The sequence below is a fragment of the Rhodnius prolixus genome, unplaced genomic scaffold, assembly GCF_049639745.1.
Source record: "Rhodnius prolixus isolate KJV_2025 unplaced genomic scaffold, Rpr scaffold_13, whole genome shotgun sequence".
In the NCBI taxonomy this organism is placed as follows: Eukaryota; Metazoa; Arthropoda; class Insecta; order Hemiptera; family Reduviidae; genus Rhodnius; species Rhodnius prolixus.
In genome coordinates this window covers 3,785,433-3,812,809 of record NW_027411583.1, presented here as the reverse complement: position 1 = coordinate 3,812,809, position 27,377 = coordinate 3,785,433, and the positions used below count along the sequence as shown (strand labels likewise).

The 27,377-nt window shown below is 35.5% G+C and overlaps 1 protein-coding gene across 2 annotated transcripts in view; it reads left to right on the top strand.

Moving 5' to 3' along the window:
• The window catches only part of LOC141447691 (uncharacterized), a 130,025-nt gene extending 103,283 nt beyond the window's left edge, over positions 1–26,742 (top strand). For both annotated transcript variants that reach the window (XM_074115393.1, XM_074115391.1), the window contains exons 4-8: positions 1,458–1,646; positions 6,277–6,461; positions 20,182–20,413; positions 23,205–23,447; positions 26,621–26,742. In XM_074115393.1, coding sequence (XP_073971494.1) covers positions 1,458–1,646; positions 6,277–6,461; positions 20,182–20,413; positions 23,205–23,447; positions 26,621–26,637 — 866 coding nt within the window. In that variant the 3' untranslated portion in view covers positions 26,638–26,742. The remainder of the gene's footprint in view (positions 1–1,457; positions 1,647–6,276; positions 6,462–20,181; positions 20,414–23,204; positions 23,448–26,620) is intronic.
• The last annotated feature ends 635 nt before the right edge of the window (positions 26,743–27,377 follow it).

Below are 27,377 nucleotides of genomic sequence, written 5' to 3'. Positions count from 1 at the left end.
GATTGTTAGTGCTGCGGGCATCTCGAATGAACGAGTACATAATATTTTGCAACAACATTTGGACATGACAAAGCTATCCGCCAGATGGGTGCCGCGATTGCTCACTCTTGACCAAAAACGAAATCGTGTGAAGTGTTGCAAGGACGGTTTGCAGCTGTTCCAGAAGAATCCGCAGGACTTTAAGCGTCGTTTCGTCTCTGTGGATGAAACATGGATACATTACTACACTCCTGAGACCAAAGAACAATCTAAACAATGGGTTACCAAGGGGGAATCTGCGCCAAAAAAAGGCGGAGACCGTTCCTTCGGCCGGAAAGATTATGGCGACTGTCTTTTGGGATTCGCAAGGAATAATCCTCATCGACTATCTGGAAAAGGGTAAAACTATTACAGGCGCATATTATTCATCGTTATTGGACCGTTTGAAAACCGAGCTGCAAGAAAAACGCCCATGATTGGCCCACAAAAAAGTCCTTTTCCATCACGACAACGCACCAGCTCACATCTCAGCAGTTGTGGTCACAAAATTAATGGAAATAGGGTTCCAACTCGTTTCACATCCCTCCCCCCTATTCTCCAGACTTGGCTCCCTCGGACTACTATTTGTTCCCCAATATAAAGAAATGGCTAGCGGGAAAAAGATTTTATTCAAACGAGGAGGTGATTGCAGAAACGAATGGCTATTTTTCAGACTTGGACAAATCCTATTATTCGGAAGGGATCAACAAAGTAGAGCAGCGTTGGACGAAGTGTATAAGCCTAAAAGGAGACTATGTTGAAAAATAAAAAAGGTTTACCCCAAAAAATTAAGTAGTTTTTATTTTTGCACGGACTTTTCAAACGACCCTCGTACGTGTACAGCTGATCTATGGCACCGAACAGATTAGATATTTCAATCTGATCTCATTACAAAATTGGACAACTTGCAGCAATATACCAAAAAAATATTATAGTATATTTTTAGAAGTCCAATTTATTTTTGCTGGCGTTGACAATCTTTTTCCTGTACCTTTTTGTCAGCCATTATTACCACAAATTTTTATACTATTTTTCGAAGTAAACAATATTTTCGTTATCGTCAATCCATCAGCGTGCCGTCGAAATAATTTAAAACATTTTTATCTGCTTAAATTTAGGTTTTTTTTTTGGTTTTTTTGTGAGTATTGCACGTAAATGTTCAGTCAGTATAATAATGTAAGCCTGCAGTTTGGCTTTTTGTAATTGTAGGTTTGTTTTTGTCGTTTTTAATACTATCTTCTTTTTTATTGCTTGCATCATTATTTTTATCTGTGAGTTATCTTCTTGAAGAACCTGTTCTTCTCTCATATCTACTGTCATTAAATCTTACACCATATTTCTAAGAGTCCCTCACTTGAACTACCACTTAATTCTCGCTTTAACTTTACTTTGCAATAATATTAATTCAGCTAATTTCTGTAATTGTTCTTCTTTTACAGCCGCCAGGGTTGGAGAAGTTTGCTATAGTAATACCCACTGCAAGATGTGGGATACTGAATCTCAATGTGATTTTTTAATACCAAAACTATTTGGAAGATGTTCGTGCCGAGGGCGGGCCAAAGGAGACCGATGTCTACCTCCTGCGCATTTGCCGCCATTAATTAGAAGTAAACCTAAACCTCAAATAGGTAAGGGTTTATTGTTTCAACTTTATTTGCTTACTCTTTCAATTTTAAATTTTCGACTGTATAATTTATTTTGTTTCTTACTGATTAATTAGCAAAGCAGGAGGTGTAGTATATTTTTGAAGGATTCCTTTGATAGAAACAACTGTCCTTCATAATAAAGAGCTTGCGCTCTGAGATCATTAAAACTGTCCAGTAGGACAGTTGTATAAGGTTTGAAAAACACACAACTTCGACAATTTTTCTCTCTTTTTCTATAAAAGATAAAATTCCCAAATTTACTTTAAAATATAGGGCGAAACCTCGTTTTTTTTTTAATAGGTAACGCAGGTTTATTATTTCTCTAGAAAAACTATTCCAAAAATGAGCAAAAACAGCATTTTCTAAAATTTTTCTTGTTCTTGTAAAACATTTTTGTAAACAACGAAGCGCCTAAATTTATATTTACAATGGTACCTCGGTTTTCGAACGACTTGACTTTCGAACAAATCGGTATTCGACCAAGAAATTCGAGAAAATATTGTCCTGAAATCCGAACAAACAATTGGAACTCGAACACCCGAGATGAGCCGAGTTGTTTTTTATATTTACACTTTTAGATCTTATTTCTTGTTTAGATACCTTGCTTTTACATAAAATATAAAAATTAGGCTAGTAAAACGGCATATTTCTGGAGCTTAGATACGAAGTAAACTACATAGTTTACATTATTTCTTATGGGATAAATTGTTTCGGTTCTCGACCGCACTTCCGGAACGAATTGTGGTCGAGAACCGAGTTACCACTGTATATCCTTCAAATTATACTCGTATAGTAGATTCTCTTTGTTCTCTTTGCTATTTTCAAAACACTATTGAACTGTACTGAATAGTTCCGAGATAGGGCCTGAAGGCCTTAGAGACCAGGATCTTCTCTGATTGTCAGACAGCTCTAAAAATCACTAACTAAACCTACCGGGATTACGGAGTTAGTAGAAAAACTGCTGAAGAAGCCTTAACCATTTAACCCAGGAAAGGATAGTTAGCCGATTGTGGATTCTCTATAGACATTATGGTAAGGCAAGAAGAGGCTAGCTGTACATTCTTTGGAGCCGAATCAGGTCTTGGCAATCTGGTAGCAATCTAGTAGAACAAGAGAACATTGAGGCTGAAAGAATTTTGGAAAAGTTCTGGACGGACCTATAGAGGTTTGCGACAGGGTTAAGAGTTTTATAGAAGGAAATAATCAAAACACAACAAAGTTATTTATTGGATCTGGGAAAGCAAGTTTTTTTTAAGGGTTCTGATGATAAAGGTAATGATTGGAACTGCTTCTGAGATTGTATATCGGCATATCTTCGAAATGGAGACCGAGAAATCTGAACATGGTTTAATAGATAGGGTGCTCGAGACTCATTACACGGTACTCAGTATTCGGCTCATTGTACTCGTTTTGTGGAAGAAGATATTGTCCTAAAGAGAAGGATCTAGATCTGTTATATTCTTAAATATTTCATAATCTTGTTCGTGATTGCAATTAAATTTAATTGTAATTATTTAAAATCTTCGCTAATTGATACACACACACACACACACACACACACACACACACACACACACACACACACACACACAATTACTCTCCCTCTCTTTTCATTTATTGTTCTTTTTTTTTATGCAGTTCACTTTACCATAACTGCATCACCGGCGGAATATACTGCTATATTTTAGCAGAGATCGGCAAGTTCAATCAAGTATCGAATGATGACTAGTATCGATAAAATATGTTTGTGATTGCCGCGAGATTATTTTAACTAGCCATTACCAATCGCTAATTTTACGCCGGACGTTCACCGAAATGTAACCAACCTATCATAAGTGCTCTATATATCGCGATTTGCAATCTGCTATATTGGTATATATATTACAGTTATGAATCTACTATAGATATCCTAAACAAGCCACTGGTAGAATTATTGCCAGTGGTAAATGGCATTTCCATTTTGGGAACTATTCTACAAATTAGTTCAGCGATGTACACAATATCAGGCCATTATCTCATGTTTTGTTATTACTATTTACTGAACTGTGAAACAAATGGCTATCTGACTAAGATACATTGTTCCAATAAATGTTGCCCTAAGTTCTGGCAATTCTAAAATATTAAAAACTCTCCATTAGGACTATGGACCAAACTATATACATGTAGTAATATTACATTTATAACAATCGTTTATCCCGAGCAACTTTGTTCAGGAGGGGGTTAAATAAGGTTTTCTAAACTTCCTTTTTAGATTTTTTAAGGTTTTACTACCTCTAAGTATTTGATTATTAAATTTCTAACCAAACTTCCAAGAAGATAGATAATCAATACATCGGAAGTGCAGTTTTAAAGAAAGGCTTTTTCTGTAATTTACTATGAATTTGCCAAACGGATTCATTTGAAGCTGATCTAATGGCGTACTTAAGCCTTAAATGTCAGTTTGGCTTGTGATTTTTTCTTAATTAATAGTTTAGTTCAGAGGGAATGTGTCGCATTCTATCGACATTATTATTAAATTGATCTTTTTATTATGCAATTCTAAGTAACAAGAAAATTCCATTATATTCTTAAATTATGGTAAGAAAAAGTCATGTGAGTGTTCATACGAGATTCTTTTCATGAGAAAGTAAAGTGAAACTGTCGAATATTGGCGAAAACTATTCGAAAACGATCTTAACTTAATAATAAATTTCTTGAAAATTGAGAATGATTTTTTTTTCGAATAATTTATTTTTTCTCAATATCTACTTAAGATTAATATTATTTCTCAAATAATAAAAAAAAGTTAATAAAATGTGAGAAAATAATAAAAGATTTAGTAAAATAAGGGAAAGGTAGGCACCATTGTTACTACGCTTTGGCCCAGCCCATAACTGGTTTTCATTGGACGAGGCGTGACTTAACTAAAGGTGGGCATGACCCGCCCACCGCTTGCTACCTTACTGCACTGTGATTGGCTACTGCTTTAAAATCAATGAAATAATTAATTTAAAATTTTTTTTCCAACATTTCTCCCATAGGTATTTGATAAACAATCGATTTAAGCAAGAAAAAAAAATCTTCTTTAAAATTCGATAAATAATATTTCTTTTGGAGTAATACTTCATGTTTTACCAAATTATCGTTAACAGAAACAAAAAAGTTGAGAATTTGTGTTGTTTAATCGTGAAATAGATAAATGAGAAATAGGCATATTGTAGAGTTTAAGCCGCCATTAAATAGGCTGTAAGCTTACATTACAGTCCAGTCGGTGGAGAACTCTAGTGGCAATTTCTGTAAACATAAATGCAGCTACTACAGCTGGGCTATTTCTTGATTTTCTCCTCAGTATTTTTTAGGTTTATAAATTGAATTTGCTCGGAAAGTTTTTTTTTCTTTTTCAGTTCATGAAATAGTTTCTTAATCATCTTGGTAACTCACAAGACTTTTATAGGTCAACCTTACACTTCCAATTAACCATGTTAGGAACTCACAAAACTTATATAGGTCAACCTTACACTTACAATTAACCATGTTGGTAACCCATAAGACATATAGGGCAACGCCACGGTAGCCGAGAGGTTGGAGGCGAGACCTGTAAAGCTAATATGTATTGTGGTACTGGGTTCGATTCACGGTCTTAAGCCATGGATCTTATTTAACGGTTAGTAAAAGAAATTTACAGTAAAGTATGTTTGCTAGTTGCCTCCGTCCTCAACACCTAACTGGTAGTTGGACGTTAAGCCCCGCCTGAAAAAATAGGCAATTACTTTACTTTACTCTACTTTATAGGGCAACTTTACACTCACAATTAACCATGTTGACGGCTTACTAGACTTATATAGGGCCATTTTACATTCACATTTAACAATGTTGGTGACTCACTAGACTTATTATAGGTCAACGTTACACTCATATTTAACCATGTTGACGACTCACTAGACTTATATAGCACCACCTAATACTCATATTCAACCATGTTGGTCACTCACTAGACCTATATTGGACCACCTTACACCCACATTTAACCATGTTGACGACTCACTAGACATATATAAGACCACCTACATTTACATTTAAACATGATGGTCACTCACTAGACCTAAATTGGATCACCTTACACCCACATTTAACCATGTTGACGACTCACTAGACTTATGTAGGACTACTTTACTCTCACATTTAACAATGTTTGTGACTCACTAGACTTATGTAGGACCATTTTACACTCACATTTAACAATGTTGGTAACTCTCTAGACTTATGTAGGACTACTTTACACTAACAATTAACCATGTTGGACACTCACCAGGCCTATATTGGACCACCTTACACCCACATATAACCGTGTTAACGACTCACTAGACTAATATAGGACCATTTAACACTCACATTTAACAATATTGATGACTAGTCGTATGTAGGACCACCTTACACTCATATTTAACCAGGTTGGTCCATCACTAGACCGCCTTACACTCACATTTGAACATGTTGTTTATTCACATTTTTTGATATACTTCCGTTAGGGTCATTCGCCTCGTTTTTAGAACCTTGTCTGGCTGAGAACAGGGTTTTCTTATTACAGTTAACATTATTATAATATTACAGTCCATTTTGTCGAATATTCTAGGTTCAGCACTCAGGAGAGGCGAAGTAGACGACGGACCTGTAACTCTTGGTCTACCTTGCTCTTCAGATAGACAATGTGCCAGTGCAGACCCCAATTCAAGGTGTATCTCCGGGTTCTGCGACTGTATAATCACAAACTCCAGTTGTTCAGCGGCCTTTACCGGCTGTCATAAAGGCACTTTCCAGGTTGGTGAAGAGAACATTTTCTATTATGTATTCCTAATCTTATATATACTATAGAGCATATACTATAGAGTGAGACGAAAACGAAATTTAGAGATCGTTGATTTTATCCATCGGAAATACGCATGTTTATTGTATGTCTGACTAGTTTAGGACTATTATCCATCATCAGAGGTAGATTAATTAGTTAAGAGTTGAGAATTCTGGGCAACACCGTAGCCTATTGGTTAGAAACGAGGCCCGTTAACTTGAGGCTTAAGTATGGAGGGGTACTGAGTTCGACTTTTGATCTAGGTCTTGGATTTTATTTCATAAGTTAATAGTATTTAATAATTATTGCAAAGTCTAGTCGCCTCTGCCTTTCCTCTTCTTCTCCTTTCTGGGCATTACAACCCTTCTACGAGTACATTTATATTGAGGTTTGGAGACGTATTAAAGTTTTGCTGGGTTAGGTTGTACTAAGCCCAACCCTCGATACAACTGAGGGTTTACTCCTTTTGTTAGAGATCCCTTTGGGGTTGTGCGGTGTATTTGCCTTGGTGTGCTTGATTACGTGAATGTAGTGCAAGTGCATTGCATCCCTGTTGTATAGTGTATAGTGCATGGAATACCCATTGGGATGGCCACACCCAGGAAGCTACATTTGCATTAGCAAATTCCTGCAGGCACTTTATTATTTTAGAGGGTCCTACCGTGAACGTATATTGTTCGATTGTTCGAGATAAATATGTCCTTAATGGGCAGGAATTTCAGATTAAGAATCGAAGTAAGAGAAGGTATAGAAACACTAAAACGATAACTAATTGGGTTCATGAGGCCCAAGGAAAAAGCGAAGAAGCCTAAGAGGGGATGTTCGTTAATGTCAGGAGAGAGAGTTTGAAGAAGTAGGAAGTAATACGTCACCATTAATTGTAGAGATTGCAGTCAATCCTTATGGAGAGTAATTGCTCCATCAATCTCCAGCAAGCTATTGTGGGGCTGGCCACGCAATCCGGCAACATTTACACGGAAATCAATATATTTATATTTCTTCTGGTTTGTAATAATTCTCTAATAATCTAATAGCACCTTATTTTGAGCTTAAGTTCTACCTGAATAGAATAAGTTCAGCTCTTTCAAGAGTTTAACCTCTTTAAAGAGGTTTTTTTTTTTAAAATTTGAGGCACTTCGACATCTAAGGTCAAAAGCGCCCGGAGCTTTTTACAGTGCTCTGCCAGCATCCGGCGACGAGTGTTCTCTCGTTTAGAACAACCCAATCATCAGACAGTGAGCTGTAAGAAGCTCCTAGAAAAAGAAAGTTGGATTCGAACCCTTGATCTCCGCGTTGGAAACCAGTCAATACTTCAACTTAAAGTTGATCCTTTTCTTGGATACCAGTTTATAGGTTGGGTACAAAGTCTTGAACTTTTTTGAGTTTGTAGCTATTGAACTCAAGGAGTGGGTCACATTTAAATTGAAATAGCTTAATCCAGACATTCACAACCCATAGCCAACATGCGATCCACCTAGTTATGATATCGTCAAACATTAAAGTAAATCTGACAGTCAGATCCATTCATAAATCATGGCCAGAAATTTCTGCGTGCAAATCTCCGCCCGCTATGATGTATCATGTAATTAACAGTGTATATAATTACAGTAGCAAATAGAACGTAGCTTCACGTGGGGGGATCCTACCAACACCTGTCCCAGAATCACAGTAACAGATCATTGAACGAACAGTTTTTAGTCAGATTAACACAACTTTATTATCTCCTCGTTTTATGTCTGCTATTTTTAGGATTATTCTGCTACTGTTCTGAAAAATAAACATCAGTCATTTTCTATCAATAATTTTATTGCAGTAATAGATGATGTAATGGTTAAATGGGGCCATTGTGGCTCTTGATCAAACCTTGTACAAATTCTGGCCCTCAGACTTAAAAAAGTTGAGCCCTCTTTGTCCAAATGTACGAGGGGGTACCCAAAAATAACCGGAATTGCGTTGCCGCGCATGGAGCTTATGTAGTACGCATTTCTGCCGCTAGACGTGTATAGCGCAATTCCTTGCCAGTTCAGTCCTGCCTGTGTTGTCTGCCTGGCTTGTTCTGTTCATCTGCAGTGATTGTTTTTACCAGCGCTGTTTTGTTCTTTTTTCGTTTTTTATGATGGCAAGTTTAAGTGAACAACGTGCAGCTCTGAAATTTTGTTTTCTACTCGGCAAAAATGCTGCTGAAAGTGTTTTAATTTTGAAAACAGCTTACAAAGATGACGCTATGGGAAAAACTCAAGTATACGAGTGGATTACTCGGTTTAAAAATGTCGTCAAGTCAAGTCAAACATCAAAACAATGCTGATTTGCTTTTTTGATGCCAAAGGCGTAGTCCATTCAGAGTTTGTCCCCCCAGGTCAGACCGTCAATCAAACCTTGTATTTGGAAGTTTTGAAAAGATTGCGCAATAGTGTTCGCCAAAAAAGACCCGATTTGTGGCAAATAGGAGACTGGTTCTTCCACCACGACAATGCACCTGCACACACAGCCATCTCTGTTACACAGTTTTTGGCTAAAAATGGCATGGTTCCGCTGCCCCACGCACCTTACTCGCCTGACCTGGCTCCGTGCGACTTTTTCTTATTTCCACGCATGAAAAAGGGCATGAAAGGTCACCGATTTGACAACATTGAAGAGGTCAAGAAAAAAACGAAGAAGGAGCTGTCAGCCATTTCTAAAGATGACTACAAAAAATGTTTCGAACAGTGGAAGCACCGGTGGGACAAATGTATTAGTTGTAATGGAGAGTATTTTGAAGGGGATAAGGTTGTTCTCTAAAAAATTTGTAAATAAATAGCTTTTAAAAAATAATTCCGGTTTTTTTTGGGTACCCCCTCGTATAAACGGTGAATAAAATGTTATTTTGGTATTTTAGAAATACTTCTACGAATCAATTTTCCTCCTCAGAGATCTTATTCTTATAAGTAAAACTTTTCTTTTTTCACTGAAACTTGAACATTTAAAAGCTCTAAATAAAGTGAAGAACTTTTATTGGATTAAGCTAGACATTAAACTTTATTGCTTTGACTGCAAACACAGTTAGCAACTTTGGCTCAAATAGAAAAGTAAGTTTTTAAAAGTTGGTCTAAAATAAAATAGTAAATCGATTTAGTCGCTTAAAGCTAAGTTGTTTGTGTTTAGCCCTAAAGTGAGTAAATAAAGTTCTTTAGCTTTAGGTTTGAATTGGACAATTTCTCTCACTCAGAGAGAATTATTATCTTTTCTTGTTGAGAAAGCTCTCGACTGAACAAACTATTCTCTCTTAATATTATTTGAACTGCAAATAAGTGGTAAAAATGGGTTTGAACAAGAATTAGTGGGTACTTAAAAGATAAAAGTTGTTTAATCTTTGAATTATGATCAGTATTATCTGTAACCAAGAAAGAGTTCTATTCTTCTGGATCCTGAGTACAGCCAGCCAGCTCTTTTCCACAAAATAGACAAATTAAATTCTAAATTACGAAAATTTAGCCTGATTACAACGCTTTCCTTATTTACTTTGTCAAAAAAATGTAAGTTATACTAAAATAAAGTAAATTACAGTTGGCCAATTAGCATAGTTATTGCTGTGCTCCATGTGGAGCATTGAATCAAGCCACTTCGAGTCAGCTAGAGATTTTGCTTCTATTTTTGTATTAATTACGAATTACGTGTTTTATAAATTAACCTTGAGAAAAATCAACTGTTCATTACAGTATAAGGGTTTTATTAGTTCAGTATATTATTTTATACCGTTCACATTGTTATGTTTAATTTTCTTAATTAATGGCAATAAAGTTCCACATGGTATTCATATATTGTTGCTTCTAACTTAGGAATTTCCCACAGGTAGGTGTTTATTAAAGAAGTCCAGTAAACTAGATATATATACTCTGCTTAATCCTGGAAATGTAGTGCGAGAAGTCTGACAGGTTTTTTGAATCTCTCGTTCCTTCTTCTTAGTCTAATTTCTGTGGAAGATGACATTTCCGTTATAGCTGCTAAATAGTGGTAATATGTTCGTGTTGAAATATGTAACACTTTGTAAAGAGGAGAGATTATGCTGTCTAAAATGGTAAAGTGGGCTATAACACTCGTGATTTGTACGAATGGTTTGAATCTCTTTGATTTTGCCCTCTGACTGGTTCCAAACTTTCATTCACTAGCGAGTTTTAGCGGAAAACAATCAATAATAACTCAATGAATCTTTTAATAGATAGAAGAGACAGGAAATGATGAAGTGTGGCATATACACAAACACTGGAATGAGCCATTCAGGGCGGAAAACGGCAGTGCCAACCTTTAAATATCGACAAAACCAAACTGAAAAAAGCTTGCCGCCGGTCATAACGCTTAAACTGTTCCCCCTTGCCCCCAGGATACGTGGGACATCAACTAGCTGTATAAATGTGCAACTCCACTCTCCTCATCGTGATCGTCCCTTGCATCTCCCTCGCGTAAAGTACCAGACTCAATCACCATCATCCCATCTCCACCAACCACCCTGTTCATGGTCTATTTCTATGGCGGCCACCCTTATCATGATTCAGGTCACGCTTTTTTTTTCTTTTTTTTGCAGAAAAAAGTAAAAAAAGAAAAATCTTTTCTCCAATAACCAAATGGTTTTATAATATTAGGTTCGATTTTCATCGAATATATCATCCAAAAATAATCGGCAAGCACTTCGACCATAAATACAGCTTTCAGTGACGCTACATTAATTCTTTCTAGTGTCGATTTATTAGAAAAAAAATACTATTATAAATCAGAGATAATGTTATTTTCTTTTTCTCTTGCAACTCTGAAGAGCTAGCTCTAGAGGTTTTTATTTTTAAGTTTTTCACTGGTACTGTCCATCATAGAGAAGTGATACTTTGGGGGGATTTGCCCCTCATTTCCCAGGAGTCCTTATATCGTTCAAATAAACGATATAGATTTACGGCCAATCGATTGGTGCACTAAGTTTTGAGAAAATCATTTTTAAAAACTAAAAACTGAGAAAAACGATTCACAGTAAAATGGTACATCCGGTGGACCGGAACCGAATCTGCGATTTTTCCTTTTTTTAGTTTCAATGATTTATAGTCGCAAGTTGTTTGTGAAAAACCCACTGTTTCTTACTCAGGAGATTACTTTAAAATTTTTCACTTTTGGTGAGAATTCAAAAATTAGAAACTTCTGTTCTCAGTTAATTACTTTAACCAATAGGTTAAGAGAAAGTATAACTAAAAGGGAATTTTGAGTTTGAAGACCGGGGATCCTGAACTTAAATTAAGTAGAAAAATAAAATCTTGAGTTCGATAAAGACGTAAAAGATGCATATTTTGTAGTTTTGCAGCTGTTAAAGTCGCCTGCTAATTACAATTTATTTCTGTTAAATGAAACTTCGTAACAATGCCTCTCATTAAAAAATCCATTTTCATTAGATTGATATGTATTTCCAAGATGAGTACGTAGATCAAGGGTGTCTAACTGGTGACCCCCTGAGGTAATTTCTTGTAGCCCCACGATGTACTGAAATTAAATTGGAAATGTAAAGAATTGTAATGAAGAAAATAGCGCTTTTGGGAGATTGAGGCAATACTCGCACCATATACACCAATTCCTTGTTAACCCTTTATACTATTGAAGACCGAGTATGTATACACGTGGCGCAGGGTCTTTCCTGGGTGGGTGGGGGCCTGTGGGCTTGTATAAGCGCGCTTAGTTCCAGAGACGTTTGGAAGCCATATGTCCTGCCTTATCTTAGTGAAATTCCAGAATGATTCGGTTTTAAAAGACGAAGTAGGAATTCCCCAAAATATATTCTTATTTAGGTGAGAAATATATAAAAAAAAAAGTGTTAATTTTGGTGTACTTTCTTGTGTGAACAACTATTTATGTCCATGAAATTAAATAAAACGGCCTACAGATCAAGATTGACTGGATAAACATCTATCTACCTTAATGAAGATTGTCTGTTCTCTGTCTCTGACTCCAGATATTGGAAAACTAGGAAACATTTTGTGAATACGAGTATGTTGTGGCCGGCGTGAATCTTGCCTGTTGCACCAAGTGGCCCGTGGTTTAATCGAGTTTGACTCCCCTGACGTACATAGATATTATTTTCCAAATTTTATTCTATTTCCTTTTATGTACCAGTGTGGGCTATATTGCTAGTTTTCCTGGATATTCGGAGCCAGTACTCCCCTTACCCACTTCTCAGTAAGATGGAAAGATAAGAGGTAGAGGATTATCCTAAACCCAGCTGTTGTAGGTTATCCTCTGTCGGCTCTGTACAAGGAGCTTAGGTCTTGTTACTCCATCCTTAGGAGCAATTACCGGTGGTGGAGCATCAGAAGAAGGTAGAGAGTGAATTTTGCCCCTTTTTTAAGAACTTTAATTTACATAGTAAACATTCTTGGTTTCAAAAAATAAAATGAGGATCCTGTAAAGTTAATATCCCCTATTTAATATTACAGGTTAATATAAAGGGAATGGATGTACTTATAAATTCCATCTAAATTTGAATTTCAGCATGTGATGGACCTAAGACTTCGACACTAAGACCTAGTTTTACAACTGTTGAATAATGAAAAGCCATTGTTTGACTTTGCTACATTGTATGAAACTTAACTATTAACCAAGCTTGGGTCTAGCGTTCAGAACTACTCTCCATGGATTAAGTTAACCGCTTTTATTAATCCATATTTCACTAGCTGTAGTCCACAATACTTGTCAGAATATTGAAAAACTTACACTTATTTATGGGCTTATTTTTAGAAGTAATTTATATTATTACATTCTTATAGTAATAAGAATACATATTTATATTAATTATTTATTAGTTGATTTATTGCTTTCGCTTTATTGACAACAGTCGCCTGTTGCTAGTGCATAATAATGTGTACATTGTATTGAAAGGCTGTTTAATAATTCTGTTTCTTTATAAGGGGAAGTATGCGTGATATTATGCCCCATTTGTCACCATACTACAGCCGCCTAATTTAGATGTGTGTCATTTAAGCATATTTTAGTAGCCTTAAGGGGCATGAAAGGCCTTAAATAATTATCTATAGAAAGCTCCTTCTCGTTTTCGCTTTCGCTGGCATTGCTAAGTAGCCTTTGCAAATTTCTCTTAGATAAATTTAAATAAATTGTTCTCAATTTAAATATTTTGGGCAATTGAGGGGTTAAAATATGAGTTCTGTACAGCGAGAAGTTGTGCTCATTAGATCAGTTCAGCGTAATGGATTTGTTTCTCTACATAAATGTCAAACTGACAGCATAAGCGAACGTTGAGGGGTTGAACGTTAAGGTTAGGTTGATATTTACTACTGAGTAACCTTCCATTTAATGGTGTTTTGTTATGAAAACAAAGGTATGAGTCAGGAGGTTAATAGTACTCGTACTTCTATGGAGCGATTTAAGGGCTGGTCTTAACTTTTAGAAATAATGTCATAAGTTGCCAATTGGGTAAATTACTGAAAGATGATAGCTCTGTGCTTAATTAAAGTGGGCTAAAATTTACTCAGCGTACTTAGAATGTTTTATTAAATTAACAACTCTACAGCTTCAACGAGATAAAAGAGTATTTTTGAGGAGGACCTCCCTTAAATTACTGTTTTTCAAGAAATAGAAAACTTGACATCATCCATCTCATTACATTTTCTAATAAATTGTTTTTCCGCTAATTCAGTTAAAAGTAATAGGCCTATCACTCCAGTAAATGTGAGCATCATTTTGTTAGGCACAGATTGTAGGCTGAATCCGAGGTTCCAGCGCCACAATCGGAAGGGATGCTAAGAGGGGTCAGCCAATGCTGGAACTCTCTAGAGGTTGTAAGGAAGTTTAGGAAATAGGTAAAAGGTCGCGGGGCCAACTTCGTGGAGTACTGTCAGGATGGGTTGTTGTGTGGATAAGGCTTGTGTTGTGGGATTAGGATGTATGGTTAGGCTATTATGGAAATTAAGGAAGCGAGAATGGATTAGATCATTGACAAAAGGGATATTAAGGTCTGTACACATACATCTGGATACATAACAAGGAGCGTTGACGATATGCCGAAGGAGTTTAGATTGAAAGGATTGGATTCTTTGAATGTTGGAAGGTTTCGCAGAGCCCCACAGCTCAGCCCCGTAGGACCAGATGGGTCTTAGTAGTGTCTTGCATAGAGTCAGTTTGTTCTGTACGTTCATGGCTGATCTCCGCCCTAGCAGTCTTCGTAGTTGTCCTAACACTCTTAGTGTTTTTACCAAGTGAGAGGAATTATAATCAGGCTGAGCTTTTCTAAATGGGAACGCTGAAAACTCAAAATTATGTTCTTTAAATTTAAATTAAAACTGTCCGGTTGTGGTTGTGGCGCTGGAACCTCGGATTCAGCCTACAATCTGTGCCTAACAAAATGATGATCACATTTACTGGAGTGTTAGGCCTATTACTTTTAACTGAATTAGCGGAAAAACAATTTATTAGAAAATGTAATGAGATGGATGATGTCAAGTTTTCTATTTCTTGAAAAACAGTAATTAAGGGAGGTCCTCCTCAAAAATACTCTTTTATCTCGTTGAAGCTGTAGAGTTGTTAAAGGTTTGAACTGTTAAAGGTTTGATCGTCAAAAACTGCACGAAAAAGCTGTAACGTTGAAAAACACCCAACTTTGACAATTATTTTCTCTTTTCCTATAAAAGATAAAATTCCCAAATTTTCTTTAAAATATAGGGAAAATCCTCCTTTATAACTGTAATTTTTTTTTGCAACAACCCAGATCTAATAGATTTCGAGAAAAAAGTTGCCGAAAATGAGCAAAAACGGCTTTTTCAAAAAATGTTCTTATTCTTGTTCTTGTTCTTCTTGTTGATACTTTTTTTTCTGTAAACAACGTAGCGCCTAAACGCGTGAACCGATTTTAATGAATGATTAAATAATTCGAATCCGTCAACTTATAATCACCGGAAATTCCCCAGGAACTGTGGATGCTCTTTATCCACGCACAATCCTGAACGCTTCTGGATATTTTATAAACACCCATCAAGTCCTCTTACGGGGGTCTGAGTTGACCTGAAGCAATTGTCCGTGGGGGCACCAAAAAAAGATTGGATTTACTCAATTCTCAATTTTCGTGGATAAAATATTTCAAATAATAGAGATAGGCCACTTTGTTTGGCACAAATCATATGGTCACTTCTTCAATGTTGGCGACCCAACCTAACATTGTTACCAACCTTACACTGTGATTCTAAAACCTGAGAAGGTAGTGTACCCGTGCTATACCCACAACAAACCTTACGCTGATTAAATACTCACAAAAGAAGCTCCCTTCTACAAAATTATCTGGACAATATAAAGGTTATATCGATGCAAATTCAATTTGGTAAAAACGTAAGCTCAAACGAATAAATTAGACGGGCCATATTTAAATAAAGGGTTTGCTTCAATTATATTGGATGGACCAAAGGGCCTTTTTTGTAATAATGAGCTCTATTGGGGAAGGAGCACAGACAGGAAGGTGGCCATGTTTAATCAATATTATTAAATTATTTATATTCCTTATCTAGGGCTAGACAATTTCATTTATATTCATGTAATAGCAGCCAAGTTATCCTTTCATTTAATTTACAATTAACTAGAGTCTGATTGGCATCGGTTGATAGTTACATGGTGATAATGTCAACCCTAAGCAACTTCTAATTGGTTAACATTATTCACTCATCGCTACGTATACACTTCCACTACTGTGAACAGAAATTACACAAATTAACTTGCTATTTGTTAGTAACAGCCATAGATAATTGAGCCGTTCGCTGCACAAATCGATTAACTCTCCTTTTTAAGATACTATCTAAAATTTAAAGGTCAAAGCACTTGGTTCAGTCATAGCTTTTTATATTTGTAATACATTTTTTCGGCCATTGAATAATAAATAATTTATTTCAGAAGCCATTTTGATTAAGTCCGTGTACTAACGTAAACAGTTGCAATAATTCATCTCAAATTCAGAAGCGGGCGCTGAATGTTGACGGTAAATTTATTTGAATTTATATTACAAAGGGAATTGTAAAAGACATTATTTCATCGCATTTCTCCATTTTTTGTTTTATGGAGTTAATCAAGTTGTGCAATTGAACGGCTCAATTAACTAACCTGTTTAATTAAAATGTGACGTTTGATGTTTAAAATTGAATTTTTAATCGCGCCCATTGATTTGTTGTTAAATGCTAATTTATTATTTATCCTTTTAATGAAATTTACAGCTGTATCTACAGGGTACAATAAGTAAATGCGATAAGTGTATATGAATAGCGTGGCAGACGTGAATGACGGTCATCCAGTGATGGCCGCCATTAGTCACCCAGTTGGTCACGGGGGCCAACGGCGCCTCAGCCGTCTCTTCGAGGATTGGAGGGTAGCGTAGTTGAAGACAAGTTTGCAGCTAAAGGGTTGGGATGAAGTGAGAGTTTTTGGTTAAAATTTTTATATCGAATCTTAGCAAGTTCGGAGATGAGTGGAATTTGGAGATCTGTATGGATTGTTATGGGTTGCTAACATAGAATGGAGCGTCTACTCTATGCGGCAGAGTATTTTGGATTGTAGGGTTTGCAGACTAATTGATGTTTGATTTTTTAGCTGTTCCTTAAAGTTCGAGTCCGTAAGTCCCTAATTGGTGGTGAGAAGAGCTGTATAGAGCCGTCGTTTGTTCTGTAGTGAGAGTTTTGAGCGTTTGTCAAGTAGTCTGGCTAGAAGTTTGTATCTTTTGTTTAGTTCGGTATGTTTAAGTCTCGTATGGGGGTTCCAGGTAAATGCTAATTCTGAAATTGAGTGAAAAATTGCCAATATATTTTTTTCCAGTTCTTTTGAGATTGAGTTTGGTTAAAACCTACTCTGTAAATTCGTTCTGTTGGTTAACCTACTATCTTCATTCAGGATTTTTTAATATTTTAAAAGGTGGCCTAATTATAGCTGGTTTTCCTAGCAGTTTAGAGGATTGCACTTAGGGTTCCTAAAGTAAATTTTCGCGAGGAAATGTTTCAAATAAAATTTGATTGGTGCTTAGATTATTCAATTCAACGTAATATCTTTAGTCTTCCGCCTAGCGCTTTGAGTACGAACAGATTGAGAGCTCATCAATTGTATGTGTTAAAATTCTGGGTTAATTCGCGTATGGTTGCAATGTACATATCTTTGCTACAGTGATCTGCCATTTGCCAGAATGGAATTATAAACTACGAAACAATTACCTTTGTTGTAAAAATAGATCATTTAAAAGAAAGAAATATTTTAGAATTACTTTTTAGGGAAGGGATTAGCTATGAGGTTAGCATACTGGACTCCCACGCGGAGGTCCCGGGTTCGAATCCAGCAGCTGACCCTTAGATTTTCTCTTCCTAGGAGCTTCTTACAGCTCACTGTCCGGTGATGGACAGCGTTGTCTGTAACGAGAGAACACTGTCCGGAGGCCGGCAGTGCACTGGAAAAAGCTCCGGGCGCTAATGACCTCAGCTGTTGATGCGCAAAGAAAAAAAAAAAAAAAAAAATTACTTTTTAATCTCCCCCAAACATTATCACTAGAAGAAGGTAGAAGACCTCGTCATAAATCATCAACCATATTAGAGGGTGACGGTTCGATAAACCTGGCGCGTCCAAGCAATTATCTATTGAATTTCTAATCTTAGCAACGATTGGTTGGTTAATGGTGAGAGGTCTGTTGTTGCAACATTCACTTATCAATATCTTCTCCCATTGTACTTTGGCTTCTTTCAAACATTTTTTTTTAATGACGTTTCGATGACGTAGGTATATGGCCACAAATATTCATTTAAAATAAATAATCTCGCTACTATTTCTGCAAGAAAGTTGATTGTTATTTATTCAGTTGTTTTTGAAATCGAATTCGTCAGGGGTTGTTCTGCTTCGCTATCGATTAAAACAAGTCTCTTGATCTGTTCTGCATGAATGATTGCTGTGACCGCTTGTAATAATGTCTATAGCGTCAAATCAGTAGTTGAATATTATATAATTCACAGAAGGGCTACACTACTTCAACCTAAAATGTCTATTGTCTCCTCCTTTAGTTAGGGCGTCCCTACACGATTCCTTCTGTTTAGTTGTACTTAGGAGTTTTGGGAGAGGTTTCTAGGCAAAGTACAAGGTATGGATTTTTCATTTCGGAAGAGTTGAACCCTGAATCATACAATCCCTTCGCTCTAACACAAAACGTGCGGCAATGTTTCCTCTCCTTCCTGACGTACAGAATATCCTCTACCATTTCCATTGGTTTTCACAATCTATAATGGACCCAGGACGAATCCTGCTATCTAAGCCAGCATTACCGCACGGTCTTGCCGGAATAATACCGTTGAAATTTTTGGTTTGTCGACTTTGTTTTTTGTTTTTTAATATAAGGCACGTCCAAATTTGAGGTTATTGTTCGGATATTTTTTCAGGGCACTTACTGGGTCTCCGGATAGTGTTCTCTTTCTATAGACTGCACTGTCCACGGTGAGCTGTTGTAAGAAGCTTCTATATAAAAAAAAAAATCTAAGGGACAGCTGCTGGATTCGAATCTATTGCGCTAAATGTCCTTAATCCCTTCTGCATGTATACCTTTTTGTTGTCTACATTAAAGCCTTGTTCTGGCTTGAGGTACTTCACTCACTTCTGCTTCTTATGATTGCAACGATTGCAACAACTTCTGCAATTTATTATGCACTCATTCTTTGATGTGACCAATGCCATGAAAGGGTGAGAAATCTGCTCGGGACAAGCGATCTGCAACCTTTTTTGCCGCTGTAAGTCGAATGTACGGGCATCCAGACAAGAAAAGATCACTTATTTTAGTAGGTTTTCTAAACTGTCTTATACCAGCCTTAAACAGACTTCTTAGTCTTTGATAGTCTTTAAGGTCGTAAGACTGTCCCTCAGAAATTAAATAATTCGCCAAACAAAGCTAGATTGAAGATGTTGTTAGATCTTCTACACCGAATTGATTATGAATGGATGTCCGAAACCCGTCAGGGATACAATAAACATACGTGCAGCGATAGGTAGATAAAATCAAAGATACCACACAAAGATTTATTGCTTAAACCTGTGCCCAAGAAAATACAGCCTCCTCTTATAGGATTACTGCCTAGAAATGATGAAACTCTTAACTAGGATTATATCTGGTTTCGAAATTAGTCGTTCTCGTGATATATTTCTCTCATAAAACTTGATTTTATTAAATTAAAAAGAAATGGAAAGTAAGAAGAGATAAAATGGCAACATTCTGCTGCGTTCGTTCCATAAATAGCTCCATGATTGTTTGTGTGGTTTTCTATTTTGATGCCTAATGATCCTTTAATTAATGAGTTTACTAAATTAGGCCAACAACGTATACTAGCCTAATATCTTTGTGATAGAGTGGAATGTTATTTTTCAATCGATCAGCTGTTTATTGACTGTGAAAGAAAGTAGGTAAGACCATTTAGCCCAATTTAATGCTGAAGAGAAATGTAATTGGCCGGGGCGTTTTGATGGCCGAGCAGAGAAGGTAAAATATTATCCTCTCACTGAACATCGACGTGATCGAGTCTGGAGCAGCGTGACGTTCCAGAAGTACTGTATTAGTGACAGCGGTCGGCCGCGCTTTCATTATTTTGTCCTTGGAGAAGGTTATTGTTTTCTATCTCTTTCTTTCACCTGTACATTACTTTTTGTTGTTTAATTTTTTTTCTTTTTTTATGTTTTGTTTAGTGTCGAGGCAGCGGTGAATGTATCAGCTGGTATCTGGTGTGTGACGGCCGACAAGACTGTAAAGACGGAAGTGATGAACAGTGTAGAGGTCCGGGACATTGTCCTAGGACAGCGTTCAGATGTGCCCGTTCTAGGCCACATTTGTGTATATCAGCTGGACTAAGATGTAACGGTGTGGCTGATTGTCCAGCCGCTGAAGATGAAGCGAATTGTCGGGATCTGGCCAATCGAGGTAATTGGGGGAAGTGTGATTGTTTTGGATTTTCTCGTATTAATAGGCACCAGTCAAGAAGTTGAGAGACTGGGTGTACCAGACTTTTTTTTTTCAATTTAAGGCGCTTCGACATTTGAGATCATTAGCGTCACTAGAGCCTTCCATTTTTAGGGATACACGCCTCTATTTCCTCACATCCTAAACATCTTAGGTTCCGACCTTATTGCAATGCCATGCCATACCATTTTGAAAAAAAAGTTGCCGAAAATGGGCAAAAATGACATTTTCAAAAAAAATATTCTTGTTCTTCTGGCATTTTTTTTGGCATTGGCTTCCCGCCATACAGTCAGCATCATCGTCTAAGTGCTTATCACTAGAATATCACTCACTCTCCATTCTTACTTATAAATACATTCGCTTCACACATTCATCCCTCTACTATATACAACTATTTACATATACTACAACTAATGGATGGATCAGTACTCTATATTCCTGCCATCCTTATAGCTTAACCAAAATTAAAATCACCGTAATCTTTCTCTAATCATTTTCTTCCATTCATTCTATAACTTTTAAATACATTCATATTTCATTGCTAGCTCTGCTATAGACTTAAGCACATAGACGTTGGTGGAGAATATTATGTCTTCGTAGCGAAATGGTGCATCTAAATACCTGTATATGTCGTCAAACATTCGTTTCCTTTCTACCACATAACGTGGACATATCATTATTATATATTATATGTAAGGTTATATGTTCTTGTTGTTGTTGTTACCTTTTTTTGTAAACAACGTATTGTATCAGCCAGCTTTATTTGCTGCATAAATTTACTGCAGTTTTGAACATAAAATAAGAAACTGAATATCTTTGCAATTAAATATCCAGTGATTACTATAAAGTACAGCTGATACTGAAGTATTACAACTAACAGTATCAGCTTAAACTGAATAAATGCAATTACAGGACAATGCTCATGGTGTAGTATCGATCTGATATACGTACAATTGATTGGTTGAAATAATTGGAATGTGGCCCCATTGATTGTTGGTTGATTTTGTTTGTAATTATCGTAGAAAAAGTTAAATAATCAATTTATATTTTGAAATTCTCCTAATAATTATCGAATAAAACTGGATCATTTGATGGTAAAATATATCTCTAGACTGATAATCGAGATTATATTCACTTTTAATTACTATTTCCGAATTATAATTAAAAAACAAGAATAGAATAATATCAATAATGGGCCTGTTAACTTTTGAAATTAGTGGAACTTGTTGAATTATTCAAATGGGGCCCATTGATTTCTATGTAAATGGTTTTATACAAACTGCATATACACAGTTGAATGTCTTGTTGCGGTTTACTAGCGGTTTACCGTTGCCATTGCCTTGCTTTTCCCACTAATATTAGTTAAATTTATGTAACTGTTGACTGCTAATATATTCAGCATATAAATATATAATTATTGTGTACAAGATAAAATGTAAAATTGGATAAACGGTGGTCGTCCTTCATTTTTTTTTTAGATTTTCTTATTCCTGAATGTAGAAAGAACTATTGGGCAAAGAAGTCTGTGTTCTTCTATCTAAAGATATATTATCATAGGCACGATGTTTTTTCTAAAACATTTTTTTAAGGCACAACGGGCACTCCGCTGAACGAGCTACTTCTACTATATTATGGAGGTAGTTTTGGAGATAGCCTTGTCTGGTTGCAAATAGGGAGCCAGGGATATCCGGATGGAAATTTATCGCTTCGGGTTTTTTTCTTTTTAGAGCGTCGTACCTTCTGCTTCTATCAATTTCTTCTTCCTGCTCTTTCGCCGTTGTTCGTTACTTTGCCCTTTATAAATCTATTCTTGACAAGACAGATAAGGGTCTGGCCGACCGACTTCGTAGCAGCTTCTCTATCGTATCAGACCGCTTTCTGTCTTGAAGTCTGTTTTTTTTTTGCCAACTATGTCAAAGAATGTGTATTTGTGTAGAAATAGTACAGAACAAGAACAAAATATCGCAAGAACTTAATCTTTATTCTTTTGAGTACTCCACCTGGAGCCGGATGTTGGTATAGTGGATTCGCTCGCTCGCTCGTGCGTGCAAACCCTGCCTCGTGTAAGGAAAAGTACTACTTTCCGCACTTGTTAAATAAATAACTATTTATTTATTAGACAAATTCAGAGTTAATGAACTAATTTGGAAATTGAACCAGTCTTTATCTTTCGTACAATTACAATTGATTATAAACTGGTCGCGTTTAAAGATTATCTCTTGTATATTGTAATGGGAATATTTTTACTTTTATCATGATTGTAATTATATTTATGTGTCATGCAAACTTGTCTAGAGAGAGATGGAATGATAGGCTATGTGAGAAATTATGCAGGAGTGAGTGAAAGAGATATATAACTTAACATTATAGTATGTTATCATGTAACTGTTTGAATACTAATCTTGCAATGTACAACTGCATTGCGGGTTAGCATACTTTATATTACGTTCACTTAGATAAAAGATTCCACAAAATACAAAAGAGAAGAAAGATTATTGTCAATTTCATTCATAATTTTATTTATTTTATATTAATGGCAAGCTTTCAATTCTGGGACTCGGCCATCTTCAGGGCTTGCAGACAATTACAATAATATTTACTTTTAATCTTTCTTCCTTTTGATTTAATGAATCAGTTACCAAAAACGATGAACAATATTCTACAATACAAAATGCCTTTAAAAACATAGAATAATTCGTCCTAATGATAATGTCAAAATTAACGATTTCCTTTCTATTTATCTCATTTTCAGGCTGTCCAAGGGGTACTTACAGATGTAGAGAAGGAACATGTATAGGTGGCCATGAATTTTGTAACGCTGTGCTCACATGTCCGGACGGTAGCGACGAACCAGAAGGTGCATGTCAGGCTAACGGTCCAGCACATTATTGTCCTTTTAGATGTGCGAATGGCAGGTGTAGATCGACGGCTGTTGCTTGTTCCGGTAGAGACGGATGTGGTGATAATTCTGATGAGGAACACTGTCGTGTTTGCAGTAAGTTCTTTATGACTTATAGTGTTAAAGTAGAGAAAGTTAGTTAGGAAAGAAAAGAAATTAATATATTAAGGATTCAAATTGGCGAGGAATCGGTCCAAATAAAAACTACAGCTTGGATCGATTCCTCGCCAATTTGAATCCTTAATATAATATTTTTACGGTCACTAAAACCAATATACAGGGTGTTCAGCATAAGACTACGGTAACTTCGGGAGGCGATTCTGGGCATCATTTGCAACAAAATATTCCATATAAACTATGGCTCGATTCGGCTCCGTTTTATAGATATTTTTAATTTTATGTTTTTTCAAGGTACTACTACTTTTTAGCAAACAGTTATCTATATTTCACAAACTATTAAAGCCACAGCTATTTTAATAAGCTCATTAGAAAGAAGGTTAAATTTCCTTTTAAATAAGCTAATTTGTATTCCAAAATAATAATATTAAGTATTTTACTTTGTGGCCCAAACATAAGAAATAGCAAGTTTCTAATTTTTTCCAAAAACTTTGACTTCATTTTTCCCAAAAACATTTTATATGAAAAAACCGTGCACTATTCAGGAAAAACATCTACATACGATCACCTTTCGAACGGTATACAATAATTGGGGTTATGTTAAAAATTGATGCAGAAATCTGTGATTAATTGCAAAAAAGTAGGCCTCAAAATGGCGTCGGCATTATGAAAGGAATTCTCCTACCATAAGAATATAACTGATCAGAATCATCAAATCCAGTACGATTTTTTGCAAACGTGTAATTTAATAATTAATTAATTTAAGAACTATATTCAAAAATATAAAACTTACATTAAAAATAATAAAATAAAATAAAAAGAATAAAAATGAATATGATGTTAAATGAGTGTTAGGTACCAATTTCGAAAGAAAGGATTTTCGTTTAACGAGTTTAGATCTGTGTGTTATTCTTTAGTTAATCAAAGAAATATTCCAAATAATGTGAATAAATCATCATTTTGAACTACTCAATAAACTTTTTGAATTAACAGGTTGTGAAGAGCTAATGAATAAACCGAGAACTTACTTATCGCTCTAATCTCCAAGTTAAAAACTGACATGTTTTATCCTAATACGGCTTATAAAAACAAATAAATACATTAAGAAGAAAAGATAGTTTAAAGTCTACATTTTCATTAGATATTTAGTTGTCATTTTGCTATCATTATGCCAACGTATTCGAATATTGAATATCGCGATATGTTATACATCTACGGTTTCGTAGATTAGAATAGTGGAGAAGCTAGGCGGGAATATTCTAGATGTTTTCCTGATAGGTGTTCCGAACGCTTATTAAATTACACATTTGCAAAAAATCGTACTGGATTTGATGATTATGATCTGTTATATTCTTATGGTAGGTGAATTCCTTTCATAATGCCGACGCTGTTTTGAGGCCCACTTTTTTGCAATTAATCACAGATTTCTGCATCAATTTTTAACATAACCCCACTTATTGTATACCGTTCGAAAGGTGATCGTATGTAGATGTTTTTCCTGAATAGTGCACGGTTTTTCATATAAAATGTTTTTGAGAAAAATGAAGTCAAAGTTTTTGGAAAAAATTAGAAACTTGCTATTTCTTATGTTTGGGCCACAAAGTAAAATACTTAATATTATTATTTTGGAATATAAATTAGCTTATTTAAAAGGAAATTTAACCTTCTTTCTAATGAGCTAATTGAAATTGCTGCAGCTATAATAGTTTGAGAAATATAGACAACTTTTTGCTAAAAAGTAGTAGTACCTCAAAAAAACATAAAGTTATAAATATCTGTAAAACAAAGCCGAATCGAGCCATAGTTTATATGGAATTTTTTGTTGCAAATGATGCCCAAAATCGCCTCCCGAAGTTACCGTAGTCTTATGCTGAACACCCTGTATATTAAAAAATAATGACGAAACATTAGGTAACATAAATAATTTGAAAAACAATGAAATAACTTTTTTATTGTATATCGTTTTTATTACTGCATTCATGCACTAGTAAAAGAACTATTCTGCTAATGCAGATTTTTCATGATGCGTTTTCAATCTGTGTTGTGGTCTACCCAGACCAAAAAGGTATTTTTTACAAAATCAGTTCTGTGTGTGCGGTTAGCTTTCTAAAAATCAATTATCTAAAAACATTTTTAAAGAATTAGTGTGATTGTAAGGAGTTCTAAGAGAATTGCAATGTTATTTAAATAACAATTGTTTTTTTTTTCGAAAAAATAGTTATGCCATCAATTTAAGCAATATTGACGCAAAATTACTTCAAGAGAGACTTTATTGATGCTTTTTCATAGTTTTTTTGGTTAAAAGCGTTTCATGAAAAAAAAAAAATTTGATGAGAAATCTAGGTCAATATTAATTGGTTTTTCTTTCAAGTCTGCAATAAACAATAAAATATCTATTTTCTAATAAAACGTTTATTCCAGTACTTTAAGTACCAAATCTTCTATATAGTGAAAAGCTAATATAATTTTCTCTTATATTACTCACATAAAATCTAATAATGCAACCTGTTGGCAAGCTTACACAGCAACCATCCTAGGAGGTCGGCGTTATATGTTGAGATGATCGCGTGGCCACCGCCGCTTCAGTCTACGTTGAGGATTAAAAGGAAGTGTTGTGGTAGACATGTTGTGGATCAGAGGGTTGTAATGACTGTGTAGATTTGAATGGAGTTTTGTGTAACGAGATTGGGGCTATTTCAGAGTCGAGAGGAATATTTAGATCAGAGTGTATAGTAAGATTGGAGACGTGGAAGGAAGCGTTAACTATTTTTCTTAGAACTTTAGACTGTAAGGTTTGAAGTCGGTTGATGTTTGATTTTTTGGCGCTTCCGTAGAGCTGTATTCCGTACTGGTGCAAGTAGAGCGGTATATAGTGTTCGTTTGTTTGTCAGGGTCAGTTTTGATCGTTTGTCGAGTAGTCTTTTCAAAATTTTGCACCTCAGATTGAGGTCAGTTCGTTTGAGTTTCGTGAGGGGGTTCCATGTTAGTCGTTTGTCAAGATGTAGTCCGAGATATCGTACTTGGTTAGAAATTGGTATAGATTTGATTCAGAATTGATTTAAATTTTTTTTCCTTCCCAATAATTTTATTTTAAATTTTTCCGATACAAATGGCTGACTAAACTAAACCAAATCTTCTTCTTTCTGTTTCAGAATGTCCAAAAGTGTGATCTCAAGCAGGCGACGCTTACCTTTATAAATTTTGTTCGTTATTTCGTCATAAGAACCATTTTTTTTTTTTGTAATTTAAAATAAAATTCGTATTTATTCTGTTATTTATTTGTGTGAATTTTATGTATTTTTTGCAATTATTACATAGACCGTTTTTTGGGTGGTAGTAAACTGTTACCTAATTAAAAAATAATGTAATAATATTATTAATAATAGTTCCGGTTTTAGTCCGTTGTTAATTGATGATTTTGGGAGTATATTGAGGTGCGGTCAATCAATAAATTTTAATTATAATATAATATAATTATAATAAATTTAAAATAAAACACAAATTTTTCTTTTTATTTCACCAACGTTTCGGTAAATCTATTACCATCTTCAGGGTAGTGTAAAATTTGTGGAGTTTAACTTTAAGCGACTCACGTGGAACCCACACACTAGACTTTAAAAGACAAGCAATGGCGAAACGTGCGAACTGCTTTACAGACTTCTTGGACGGCGCTCCAAATTACCCTTTTTGAACTCAAACGCTTAATATACAGTACTATCCTCAAACCTATGTGGGACTTAGGGACTAGAGCTGTGGGGTTCAGCCAAACCTACAAAACATACGGACTGTACAGGACATTTCAGTCAAAACTACTGCCGACAGATAGCTGAGCTCCTTTCTACGGTGACTAACCTCACTCTTCACAAAGACCTCAACATTACCTTCATAGATCAACTCGCCAAGACTAAA